Genomic DNA, 14133 nt, shown 5'->3' on the forward strand with positions numbered 1-14133 from the left:
TAGTACCAATTTTACACATAGTGCTATTGTGGCAGGGGACTCCTGAGGGTGAAAGTACACTGGTGTCCTCTGAGCTGGTCATCCCAACATCCCAGTCCATCAACTGGATGTGCATCTCCTAGGTGTGTGGGACTCCACCAGAGATCTCTGCCAGCAGCAAAGACCTTACTAGGTCCCTTTCTCTGCTCTGCTTCAAACTGTTTTCTACCTGTTGGCAGTATCTTCTGGAATTGGGCCTAACTTCTTACAGTGAGAGGGGTCGTGACTCCTCAGATGAAAGGAGGAGGGTTTCAATGAAGTTTCGAGAATTATGCTAGAAAGTAAAACAAAAAATTAATTTGCTCATAATGCAGACTGTTAGGAACCCCAATCAATCCAACTGCCCCCCTTTTATTATACAGCTCCCACCAGAATGTTAGGCATAAAATAGTTCTGACCCATTCTAAAGGTAAGATTTTGAAACATTTATTTATTTCAGAATTTGTTTAGAAACAAAAGAAGCCCTGTTGTGTGGGGAGTTGAGGGCAAAAGAAAACAATAGTATGGAGATTAGAAAATTCATGGGCAGAATTTTTTTTTTTTTTTTTGTAGAGACAGAGTCTCATTGTACTGCCCTCAGTAGAGTGCCGTGGCGTCACACGGCTCACAGCAACCTCTAACTCTTGGGCTTACGCGATTCTCTTGCCTCAGCCTCCCGAGCAGCTGGGACTACAGGCGCCCGCCACAACGCCCGGCTATTTTTTTGTTGCAGTTTGGCCGGGGCTGGGTTTGAACCCGCCACCCTCGGCATATGGGGCCGGTGCCCTACTCACTGAGCCACAGGTGCCGCCCTTGTTTTTGTTTTTTTATGTCCAAGATTAATTGAAGATTTCAAATTAGATTGGTGCCTGCCAGAGGCAACACTTCCCTTGCCCCTCTAAAGTTTGAACCCAAATAGCTTTCAGGACAAAGACATGCCAAATTCTCTCACCCATATCCTTACAATCTTCCACTCTTGCCCGGATGATGCATACAGCCAGGGGAATTCAGGGACAGGGTCAGAAATGGGAGACGTCTAAGGGAAGATGACAGCATTTGAATTTCCTGTGTGGAGTACTATTGAAACATCCAGACAGCAGGTCCAGCTAAGAATATGAAAAGAATGAGAGAAGAGAAAAAACTGTCCAGAGATGGGGTATGGATTTGGTGACAGCATCTGGAGTATGGAGAGAGGGTGACCAGGTAGACCTACCAGTAGTGTGAATGCAAATCCACCTCCCAGTCACTGTTTTTCATGAATTCTATGTCCCACAATATTTCACCTTTTAACATTTCTGATGATAAGTGACAGTAATTTTTTTTTTCTTTCTTACTTGTACAGAGTAGATGGGCGCGTGTCAGAGCTGCTGCCATCTCACCCTCAACTAAGTAATCAGTCAGGTCATCCTGAGGCTCAGTGGTGTCACCGCTGTGTAGTGACAGTTCCCTCCTCCTCTTTCCTGCTTACCAGCACCTGACCTAGTAAAAACCCTATATCTACCCTGACCCTGCCATGGGCACCAGACTTTTCTGCTGAGTCTGTCTTCTGGGGGCAGATGAGTCTTCAGAACACCCCAGCAGCTTCACTCTGTGTGTGTGTGTGTGTATGTGTGTGTGTGTGTGTGAGCACACACATGAGTGATTGTAACTATAACTGCTTTCCTCAGTGTGTCCCCAACTTCTGACTCTACAGATCACACAGGGGCTGGAGTCTCCCAGTTGCCCAGGTATAAGGTCTCAGAGAAGCGACACAATGTTATTTTCAGGTGTGATCCAATTTCTGGACACAACATCATTTACTTGTACTAACAGACCATTGGGCAGGGCCCAGGGTTTCTGATTCTCTTCCAAAATATACCAGACCAATCAGGGATGCCTAGTGACTGGTTCTCTGCACAGAGGCCTGAGGGACCATTATCCACTCTGAAGAGCCAGCTTGCAAAGCAGGGGGACTCTGCTGTATATCTCAGCACCCGCAGCTTAGCCACAGTGTGACACAGTCACAACCTTCCTGCTCACAAACCCTCCTGCACTTACCTGTGCCCACAGTTCCCAGAAGACCTGAGAAAAGGAGTTGCCCTGGTCTTCCTTCATCAAGGGGAATAAATGCACTCAGGACTTCAAGTGCTTTCTGATAAGAAGTCAGGAAAAAATAACCTTTGAAATACAGGAACAGGTAGGGCTGGGTAGTAATAATTCTTCCTTACAGATTTCTGGAATTGCTGATATACCGTTCAAGATTCTACAGCTGGGATTGAACAGAACTTATTCTCAAGAATAATGACCATGCAAATATCCTTTTATAAAAATGCAAAGTTTTTTAGCACATTTGTGTTAAAATGAGTGTCACCACTCAGGCCTATACTGTTCCAAGACGGCCAAGACAAAACCAATGTTAAGGCCATTTAAAGCTAAAAATAATCTTAGAATCCTTACTAAGAATCACCACCAATTCAGTTAACCAGAAATAACTATTTCCCACAATAATGCAAATTAATGCATTTTCAAATATTGCTTTTTATTTCTTTTGACAATCTTGGAGTGATTCTCAGTTTAATTGTCTTCTTTTATAGTCTAACTTTGTTCCGCAGTAGAAAGTCAAATTTAGATTGATTCCATAAAGTATAATTCCACTTGGGAAGATGTTCAAGGGAAGTGATTTGAGGAGGACTGGAATAAAAGTTATGTTGACCATGCAGCATTCTTTGAGGTTTCCAAAATAGCTTTTACCAATTTATATTTCATGAAAGGCATGTAAAGAGTTTTGACTGACACATTCCCTCGCTTTCTCTCTTCTCTCTTCACCCCCCACCTCCTCTTCTCCATAGGATAGTTTTTCTCGGTCCTAATAGTATTTAGATAAATAGAAGTCTGTAAGCCACAATTATCCTATTTTCCCCCTATTTTGGTTGGCATTTTGTGTTTTAATATCCAGTTTAAGAAATCTTTGCCTACTTCCAAATGATCATTTTTTTTCATATTTCTTTCTAAAATCTTTATATTTTCAGCTCTTATACCTAAATATGTACTCTAACTGGAATTGAGTATTTGTATGTAATAATACAAAGGCATTAAGTTCCATTTTCCCCACATGCTCATGCAATTTATTCACTACTATTGTTAGGTAATAATACTTTCCTCATTACTTATAATATCACTTCTGTCATAAATCAGATGTTGGGTATTTGTGGGTCAGTTGTCTTGGCTCCCTATTCTGTTACATTGGTCTTCTCCATCAGTTCTTGCACTAATAACATATTGTCTTATTAATTAGGGCTTTATACCAGTTTTTAATATCTGGCAGAATATTTTCCTAAGCTCTGTTCCTTTTTATAAAGGGCTCTTTACTACCCTTGGCCCTATTAACTTTTTTATATACATATTATAATAGAATCAGCTTGGTAAATTCTTCAAGAAAAAAAGATGCCTGGTGGGGATTTTTTGCTTTTTGTTTCCATGTGCCTTAAGTACATCACAGAACAAAACTAAAAAACACTGCTAGAAATACGAAAATATCTAGTGCCCCAAAATATAATATATACAATATATGCCATCTAATCAAAGATTAAAGGCATGTGAAGAAGCAGAAAATATTACCCATAATGGGGAGCAAAATTAATCAATAGAAACTGAACAGGAATGACAAATTATCAAAGACATTAAAATATTTATTACAACTGTAGCTCATTTGTTTAACGTTTTGCAGCAATGGGGAAGGTATAATCAGATCCAAATTCAACATTTTAGAGAGAAAAATATGTCTTTGATGAGATATTGTGCTGGATAGACTTAACAGTAGATTAGACACTACAGGGAAAAGATTAACGAACTTGAAGAAATAATAGTAAACAATTCGTTATAGAAAGAAATTTCCGTCATCAGTGACGGAACAAATTCAAGTAGACCAATTAGTAATAGGAGATCCTAAAACATTTTTAAAATTTTAAATTTCTATAAAAAATAGTTGGGGGCGACGCCTGTGGCTCAAGGTGTAGGGCGCCGGTCCCATATGCCGGAGGTGGCGGGTTCAAACCCAGCCCTGGCCAAAAATCACAAAAAAAAAAAAAAAAAAAATAGTTGGCTGTTTACAATGAAATAACAATTCCTTCTGAAGGAATACTGTGTTAAAGTAGTGACATGTACTACAAACCTACAGCAACAACTAAAATATCAAAATGCAGAGTTATAGTTAATGAGCCAGAAAAAAAAATTATAAAATACTAAATCTACAAAGTCACCATAAAAGGGAAAAAAAGAACAAAGGAGAGATGGGGCCAGTAGAAAAGAAATAGCAAAATGACAAAAACAAACAAACCCAGATAAAAAATGACATCAAATCTAAAAGTGCTAAATGCCTCAATTTAAAAGTATAATTCATAATATTGAATACTATGGAAGGATATTGAAAAATGGCTAATTATATGCCACCTATAAGAAACATACCATAAGGACTCAATATGTAAAATAGACGAGGCTGGAAAATTTGTGCCATGCTAACACTAATTAAAAGAAAGCTAGAGTAGCTACATTTAAAGTAAATTTCAGAGCACAGAATATTATCTAAGATGTAATGATATTTTTAAAATTATGTCATAAAGAGTCCAACAATACCTAAAAAGGATAATACATCATGATCTAATGGGTTTATCTCAATAATTCACAGTTCATCTAACACTCAAAAAATAATATATGAAATTTATTCTATCTGAACTAAAAATGGAGAACTATATAATCATGTGTATAGATATCAAAATATTTGACAGAATTTAATATCCGTTACTGAAAACAACTGTTAACAAACTCAGAGTAATAGGAAACTTTCTTCACTTATTAATTGGCATTGATGAAAAACCTATAATTAAATAGTAGAATATTTTTATAGATGAAATGTGGTAAATCAAACCTGCATTTATAATCCCCAGATCAAATGCTAACAGTAGCATAAAGCAGAGAGAGAGTCTTTTTAGCAAACAGTGCTGGAAAAACATTGTATATGGAAAAGTCATGAATCTCAATCCTTATCTCATGCCACAAACTAAGAGAGGGCGGAATCTGGCTGCTGTCTGTTTTATGTGGCCCAGAAGCTAGCAATGGATTGAAAAAAAAAATTGTGTTTTGTAACATACACAACTTATATGATATTGAAATTTCAGTGTCCATAAGTTAAGCTCATTGGAACACAGCTTCTGCACTGCAATGGGAGTCAAGTAGTCAGGACAAAGACTGCACGATGGACAAAACTAAAATGTTTACTATGTGGCCCTTTACAGAGAAGCTTTTCTGATCTTTTCCATAAACAAGAATTGGTATGAGACCTAAAATCTCTTGGCAGATAAAAAAACTAGAACTCTAAAGCTTCTAGAATAGTGGTTGCGGTCACCACAACATGAGGAACTGTATTAAAGGGTCGCGGCATTAGGAAGGTTGAGAACCACTGTTCTAGAAGAAAGCATAGCAAACTCTCTTCATGATCATGGGATCCAGCGGTTCCCAACCTGTGGGTGGGGACGTCTTTGTAGCAATAAACTACATCGTGGCATTAGGAAAGTTGAGAACCACTGGCAGATTTCTTAAACAGGATAAAGAATGTTCAAACCATAAAAACAGTAAATCATTATCAAAACCTTAAAGAAGTTCATCAAAATACATTATTAATATTAAGAAAAAGTATAGGTATATCTGAGAAACAGTTGGAACCATAATAGAAGGAATCCCTCCACATCAATCATAAAAAAGGCAATTCGGCAAAAATAAAAAGTAAAGGAGTTGACCAGGGTCTTAAAAAAAAAAAGGAGAAAATCTAACAGTAGGCAGTTTCTTCTTCATGAGAGTAATGGGTTTATTTCTCCAGTAAGAAGCTGTTTTTGCTGCTAGAACTCCACTGTCAGCCCCTGCCAGGAATTGTCTTTGATTAGAGAGCGCTTTGCCCAGGTAACACCCCATTTCCAGGGTAGCAGCTGCCATTTAGTGACTGGCTGACGCCCCCTACACCACTGATTGACGGGATTTAGAATTTTTATTTCTCTGTTTGCTTCATGCCTCCTTCTCTACTGTATACGAAAGTTGACTCTCGGGCAGGTAAATCTCAAATTAACAAACAGGCATGCTGTGTTCTGGCAGGTCCTGGCGCCTCAATCGAAAGCTCACAGCCTCTGGGATACTGTCAATGGCGCTACATTCTCGTGATTACACAATCGGCCACGTGAGGGCACTGTGGGTCCACCAAGCGGGCCCTGCTGGAGAATTCTGCAATAGGCAGGGTTAAGGGAGATGGTCTTGCCTTGCACCCTGCATTAGGAATATTAATTACTTGAGGACCCTGGAGCAGTGCTGGCACAGGAGGGGTTAATCACAGTCTTCTCACACAGACTGACGTGTGTTTATCTCGGCTGGGAGCTGGGAACTGCAGCCCTCCTTGGGCAGAGGCCTCTCTAGGAGCCTATGTTTATTTGATGGGGGACATGATGGGTTTCAGCAGGGCAGCTAAATAACCCAAGCCTTGTACAGACAAAGGAGCACCTGCCTCAGAGAAAAGTTGGAGAAGCCTAGGCATGGCCATCTGCCCCAACCCTGCCCTGCCTCACTCAGCACAGACAGCTGCCCTGACATGAGAGCGGCTGGCTGGACTGAATAGGGGAAGGCCTGGGCCAGTGGAGCCGGTCCAGGAGGTACAGGAAGCCTACAGGGATGGTGACATCAGAATAGTGACATCACAGGCAATCCTCCAAAGACAGAAAAGGGAGGAACGAGACTCCTGCTTTCTCGCCCAAGGAGATCAGCACCCTGAGTAGGGAGATGCCTAGTCCTCTCCAATCTGATTCTGCCTGGGGCACCCGACTTCTCTGCTGGGTCACCCTTTGTCTCCTGGGAGCAGGTGAGTCCTGAGCACAGGTGGGACACCCCTTAAAGTCACAGTTGCTGAAATATCAAACACTTGCCTTTGCTATGTCTTCAGCTTTTGTCTCCTTCCTCCACAGTACTAGTGGACGCTGGAGTCATCCAGTCCCCAAGACACCTGATCAAAGGAAAGCAGGAAGCAGCCATTCTGAAATGCTATCCCCTCCCAGGCCATGACACTGTGTACTGGTACCAACAGGCTCCAGATCAAGGTCCTCAGTTCCTCATTTCATTTTATGAAAAAATGCAGAGAGATAAAGGAAACATCCCTCACCGATTCTCTGCTCAGCAGTTCTCTGACTACCACTCTGAACTGAACTTGAGCTCCTTGGAAGTGGGGGACTCAGCTCTGTATCTCTGTGCCAGCAGCTTTGGCACAGCCCTGCAGAGCTACTGGCTTTCTGTACCCAAACCTTCCAGTCCCAGCTGAGGATGCAATGGGGAGAGGGAGGTGGAGACTGTCACACAGCCCGAGAGACGCTTCTAGTTCTTTCCTAACAACATTGTCTCTGCCCTGTGAGCTCAGCCAGAGCACTCCTAAACATGCAAGCCCCAGGTCCATTGGCCGGCCTCACGTCTCCGCCAGCTGCTTCCAATTCTAGTAAAATTGGCTGGAGCTCCTACTCAGTGATAGAGTGTGGGCATATGTCTTAGTCCATTTTCTGTTAAAATAACTGAATACCTGAAACTGAGTAATTTATAAAAAAGAAGTGTACTTCTTACAGTTTAGGAGGCTGGGAAGTTCAAGGTCAAGGGCCCACTGTCATAATACTAACCCATTAATCCCTGGATAGATTAATCTACGGATAGAGTTTTCATGACCCAATCACCTCCCAAGAATCTCACCTCTCAACATTCTGCCTTGGGGACCAAGTTTCCAACATATAAATTTTGGGGGATACATTCAGAGAATATCAGTATATATTAAGTATGTTAATGCAAGTATAGACTTTAGTATATCTCTTTACAGATGAAGATCTCAGTGTATCGATTCATAGGTAGGAAGCTGTAACTCATGGACTTTCCCAATATTTCATATTTATAAGTGTCAGAGCCAGGATACAAACCCACAAACCTTCAAAATCAAGCTTCTCCTAAAATTCCACAGTGTTCCCTAGGCCTTAGTCAACAAGACATAGCAGATTGCTCACTGTGTCTTCCATCTCAAGGCCAGCGGGGTGGCAGTGGGAGGTTGCACATTGCTGGATATGGTTACTCTGGCTTATTGCCTGCCACCTTCTAGGACATAAGGCTCCAAGCCACAGGATGCTCTTCCTGTCTTGGTTTTATACAGAATGGGTCATGACATCTTTCCGTACAACAGAAGATTCAGCCATGGAAACAGAAACTCTATAGGAAATTTAAGGAGGATTGGAGTTAATACAGGAATTAGGCTTATAAACCACTGGAAGGTTTTGGGGGAGCCTCAGAAGACTGGCCTCCCTGCCCTGTGTTGTGTCCCAAAAGGCTGGTCTCTTCAGAGGGTGTCATTCATGCTTTCATGAATTGAATGACATTGGATTTGACAATGAAAGACACCAGCTGGAGAGGGAAGGGCAGTGAACAGAGTTCAGAGTACTGGGTCTCCACTTCCTTCCTCCCACGTTTCTGGCCCTGACTGAGTTCCTCCCTCAGGGCCAATGTCCTCATCACTCTCTGGCCAATGCAGCACACCCTACGACCTTCTTCTCCCAGACTCAGGAGTTTCACCAGCTTCCCACAGTGCTGGTCACCTCTGGTTCCCCAGCCGCTTCTGGGCTTCTTTAACTCTGACCATGACTCTGAACACAGTCCCTTGACTAAACTGTTTCACTTCAACCCTTTTGAGCGTGCCATCTGCTCCTGGCTGGGAAACGGACAGATTCAAGTGGCTTCCATACATTGTAAACACGTGAATGAGACAGGAGTGATAAATAAATAATTGGGATATCTTATATTGCCAGCCTTTAAACTTCTTAAAGACAAGCAGTGTAACTTTTTAAAATTAGATCTCATTTCCCATATTCCAAGGAAAATTTTTAACATAATAGGTATTTCAGGAATATCTATTGAATAAATCAACAAACGAGCAACAGCTAAACTACTAAAGCTAAACCATAATAGATTTTCAGGAATAAGTCAAAATAAAATTGAACATTTATTCTCCTACTTTTCATTTCTTCGTGTACTAATCTTCATCTCTTGGCATTAAGTACCTTCATTGTCCTCCAAAGTTTAGTTTCTCTCAATGCAAGAGCTAGAAGTTCTGAAACTACATCTCCCAGATTCTCCTAGCTGCAAGTTTCTGAAAACAGTTTTTCTTCCTCCAATAAAGTATATTTGTGGGGAAATTAGAAACAAAAGGAAAACGTTTTCATGTGACAGCAGCAAACAGGTGGATTTGTAACTAGGTCACTGTAGGGCCACTGTGACTATTGCCTATTTTCTGCAGTTCTTTACCAGGAAAAAATAGCAACTTTATATTTTCTGGTTTCTAGCCATGAGATCTTCTTCGTCTATAAAGTAGATAAGCTACTGTCTCCTTTTGCATCAAAACACTTAATATATACTGCTATTGTCTGAACGCACATGTACCCCCCTCCCCAATTTATGTGTTAGAAACTTTTTTCCTAAGGCAGTGTGTTGAGATGTGAGAGCAAGATTCAAGCAGCACAGCTGTTATCAAATGCTCATTTGTAGATGCGCATGCAAGAATATCAGTGAACGCAGACGACTTTAATTCTACTTTTCTGTGAACTTACAGAAAATCCCCTTGTTTCTTTCTCCTCTTCTCTGGGCCATATACTGAAGTACATTATTTCAATTAATTTCCTAATGACTCTGTAAGGTAGAACAATTTACCCACATTTTACAGGCATGACACTGATTATCAGAGAGCTTAGATGATTTGCCAAAGGAGGTGTGGCTAACAAACATCAGCACTGGGACTCAAACGTATGCCACACTGCCTTTCAACCTGTGCCTTAAGTGACTTTGCCCTGTGCATTTTGAACAAGGAAGACATCTTCTAAATTTGAGTGTTGATCTTAATGTCCCTTTCAGAAGTAGTGGCTCTGACACAATCCATTTGCATAACATCTTTCACCTGGGGAGCTACATGTCCCAAAGGAGAATGCTCCAAGGCCAGAGACACGGAGATTTCTGCTTCATATTCTGACCTCTTGGGTTGGTGACTTGAAGACTATTTGGCTGACTTTTCTCAAATGGAGGCCAGTAATATGTGTCTTACAGAAATTTTATGCAGGTAAATAAAACGGAGTTTAATACAAACTATAGATTCAAGAAAACTCTTAGGTCCTTATGAATTCTGACAAATGTCTAGTCTAGCACAAGTTATTTGCTTTATGCAATTCTGGAATAAATGGCAGACATGGATTATTTTAGCCTTTTTTACGTATGTTTTAGACTCAGGTGATCCAGTCCCAATGGCCTCATCTAAAATGAAGAGGGAAATCATACATAGTAGTCAGGGTTTTCAAAAGAGACAGAACCAGCAGAACACACGTAAAAAGACATATGAGAGAGGATCACTAGGGGAACTGGCTCATGCAACGTGGAGGCTGAGAAGTCCCACCACAGGCCAGCTGTTTATAAAATGGAAGCAGGCAGTGTGGCTCAGCCTGAGCCCAACATCTTCAAAACCAGAGAAGTTGGTGATACAACTCTCAGTCGAATGTTAAAAACTTGACAATCTGAAGGACTTCTGGTACCAGTCTCAGAGTTCAAAGGCAGGAGAACCTAAAGTTCTGATGTCCAAAGGCAGGAGAAGAGTGTCCCAGCTCCAGTAGATAGAGGGCGGGCAACTTCACCTTTCTGCTGTGTCCCGGCCCCCAGCCAATTGAATGATGCCTGGCCACACTGCGGGTGAATTGTTCCCATGCAGTTAACCAATCCACATACCTCTCTCCTCCAGAAACACCCTCACAGACACACCCAAATACTGCCTTTCCAGCTGTCTAGGCTCCCTTTAGAGGAAGTACAGAGGCCTGAGCTCTGACATGAGGCTACTATCAGGAGAATTTATGACACAGCCTAAAACAATATTCAAATTGTGTTTACCCTGACCTTTAAGGTAAGATTAGTGGGTGAAGATTAGTACACTCAGCTGTGCAGCAAGAAATGAAAAGTAGGAGGATAAATGTTCTCCTACTTTTATCTCCTTTAAAATCTTTAAAGGAGATAAACCTTTAAAGATGTCATGGGGCTTTCTAGGTGTCGTGGGGGCTCTTTTAATACAGGGTATCTCTGTAGGCTAAAGTTTAAGCAGAGAGAAAAACTAGCAAAGGTACTCAGAGGTGAATTTTGAGCAGAGAAGTCATAAAAGGCATTAGGACTGCCATGAGAATGTACCTTAGATTGCAGAAGTATTAAGAAAAATAAAAACAGCATACAAATAAGAAAGTGTATCTTAGTGGGAATGAAGTATACAGCGAGGATATTCCCTTACTAAAATTAGGCAAAGAGCATATGCACTTACAGGATTTTTTTTTTTTTTTTGTAGTTTTTGGCCGGGGCTGGGTTTGAACCCACCACCTCCGGCATACAGGGCTGGTGCCCTATCTCTTTGAGCTACAGGCACCACCCCACTTATAGGATTTTTTAAAAACCAATCTACAAAGTCTTTTAATCCTTAACTGCCAAATTTGTGTGTGTCTATATATATATACATATATATATAAAACATAAAATACTACTGTATATGCAACATAGAATTATATATAACATATATATAACATGTATATCTCTCACACATATATCACACACATGTTTTCATGTGTGTGTGTATATACATACATACATATATAAATATATATAATTTATTGTTCGGAAAACAAATAAATTATATATATATATAATTGCCAGGGTGGGTCTGAACCCTGCCCCGGCCAAACTGCAACAACAAAAACAACAACAACAAATAGTTGGGCATTATGCCGGGTGCCTGTAGTCTCAGCTACTTGGGAAGCTGAGGCAGGAGAATCTCCTCCAGGCATCCTCAAACTTTTTAAACAGGGGGCCAGTTCACTGTCCCTCAGACCGTTGGAGGGTCGGACTATAGTTAAAAAAAACAAACAAAACTATGACCAAATTCCTATGCACACTGCACATATCTTATTTTGAAGTAAAAAACCAAAATGGGAACAAATACAATCACACCGCCTCATGTGGCCCGCAGGCCGCAGTTTGAGGACCCCTGAAGCCCAAGAGCTGGAAGGGAATGGGCGTGGCAGGTCTGCTCTGTAGTTCAAGCATTTGTCAGGGACAGTGACATCATTGAGTCGCCAAGAGCCCAAGCTGTATTTCCCCAATGCAGGGATGGAAGACACAAGATTCCACCCTAGATTTGAAATGGGCCCCCGGCTCTTCTACGTGGCCCTGTGTCTCCTGGCAGCAGGTGAGAGCTGGTCACAGGTGGCCTTCCTTCCCTGGAATTCCCAAACCCGCAGCATAAGCCTTTCTCTTAGGATGGCAGCGTCAATCTCTTTCTCTCCATTCCAGGACACACGGATGCTGGAATCACCCAGAACCCAAGATACAAGGTCGCAGAGACAGGAAAGCAGGTGACACTAGAATGTCATCAGACTAATAATCATAACTATATGTACTGGTACCGACAAGACCTGGGACATGGGCTGAGGCTGATCCATTACTCAGTTGGTGCTAAAATCACTGCAAAAGGAGAAGTCTCCAATGGCTACAATGTCTCCAGATCAAGCACAGGGGATTTCTCCCTCTCTCTAGTGTCTGCCACCCGCTCCCAGACATCTGTGTACTTCTGTGCCAGCAGTGATCCACAGTGCTGCACAGCTGCCTCCTCTCTGCACATAAAGGGCAGTTAGGAAGGTTTAGGTCACTTGTGCCTGACCCACCCACAGAAATCCTGGCCTCCAAAAGGATTGCAGAGACTTTGCTAGGCTGGGGGCCTCCGGGGAGTGGTTAACATGATCCTTAGTGTGGAGGTCCATCCCTGCACCAGGCTCAGCCTCACAGGAGGTCATCACAACTGCCTGAGTTCTCTGGGTCTCCTGCTGCTCTTTCTGCCTACAGAAAGAAAAATGCATCTTTGGTTGGGCTTCAGGCTTATTCCCCTGACAATCTCAAAGCCACCCTATTCTTCTCCCCTCTTTGGGCTCCAGTGACTTTCCTACCTGCCTTTTCTCTGCCCTCTACCCTCAACTCTCATCATAAATCTTCATTTATGGTCTCTGCTCCTGGCTGTCTTTCTCCTAAGGGTTCCTGTAGCTGGTGCCTGTCAGCTGCCTCTCCACCAGCCTGCAGCAGGCTCCTGCTCTGCCCAGTCCAGCCACATTCCCCTGTGTCACTGCCACTTCCTCACATGTGCTCTGCTATTTTTTTCACAGGTTGTTTCTTCAGCCCTGAGCATATCTCCCTCCTTCTTATTCCCAGGTCTCTACCTCATCCCTTCCATGGAACATAACTCAGGTAAATTTACTCTTAACTGGGAAAGGTAAAACTTCATTTTTACTAGAGAAATAGTAGGGAAAATATTTTTAGCACTTGAGGAAATTATTTTGTAAGTGGCGACACAAAAGAACACAAGTCATAAAGAATAATACTTACTTCAGTCCTTAAATTAAACTGTTGTGCATCAAAACACACCATGAAAAGACCACAGCCTGGAAGACAGCGTGCACAGTGCGTGTGCACGAGGAAGAGTCAGCGTGACAGAGACCGTTCCTGCTCTCCAGACACCAAAGGTTTCTCTATGGTTCCTGGTCTTTCCTGCAATTAGAGGCTTGGAAACCTATTTGGAGGTTCTGAATGATGGAATGTGGGCAAAAGCCATGTAAATGAAGCTGCCCTTAAAAATACCCTGTGGCACAGTAATGAGAATCCCCAAGTATATGCTCACATTTGGAAAGGATCTGCAAAATATCACGAGATCCAGGATATGGTTGTACTCCTGGCTAAGATTTATTAAAGTGGTATAGTAAGTAATCAGCAGCAGATCACATGAGGAAAAGACACGGGTGGAATCTGGAGGAATCCACACGCAGGCGTCCTTATGCTCTTCTTTCCAGGAGGGTTGCTCAGAGCTCACTCTTCTTGCAGCAGCAAAAATGTATTTTCACATGTACAATATTTAAGCCAAGGGAACCCATTAGAGATTCAGTACACAAGAATTATTAAGGATGGTCATGTAGGCACTCACTACCCAGCAAGTACCAAAAATTCTGATCCTAGAAGAAAACCTGT

General features: G+C 42.0%; 1 gene segment (V, D, J or C); it reads left to right on the plus strand.

The window, feature by feature from the left end:
• The first annotated feature begins 6766 nt into the window (after positions 1-6766).
• The window catches only part of LOC128598243 (T cell receptor beta constant 1-like), a 232182-nt gene continuing 224815 nt past the window's right edge, over positions 6767-14133 (plus strand). The window contains 2 exon segments of the C gene segment in view: positions 6767-6892; positions 6996-7127. Coding sequence covers positions 6814-6892; positions 6996-7127 — 211 coding nt within the window.

Source organism: Nycticebus coucang, chromosome 11, assembly GCF_027406575.1.
Source record: "Nycticebus coucang isolate mNycCou1 chromosome 11, mNycCou1.pri, whole genome shotgun sequence".
NCBI classification, from domain to species: domain Eukaryota; kingdom Metazoa; phylum Chordata; class Mammalia; order Primates; family Lorisidae; genus Nycticebus; species Nycticebus coucang.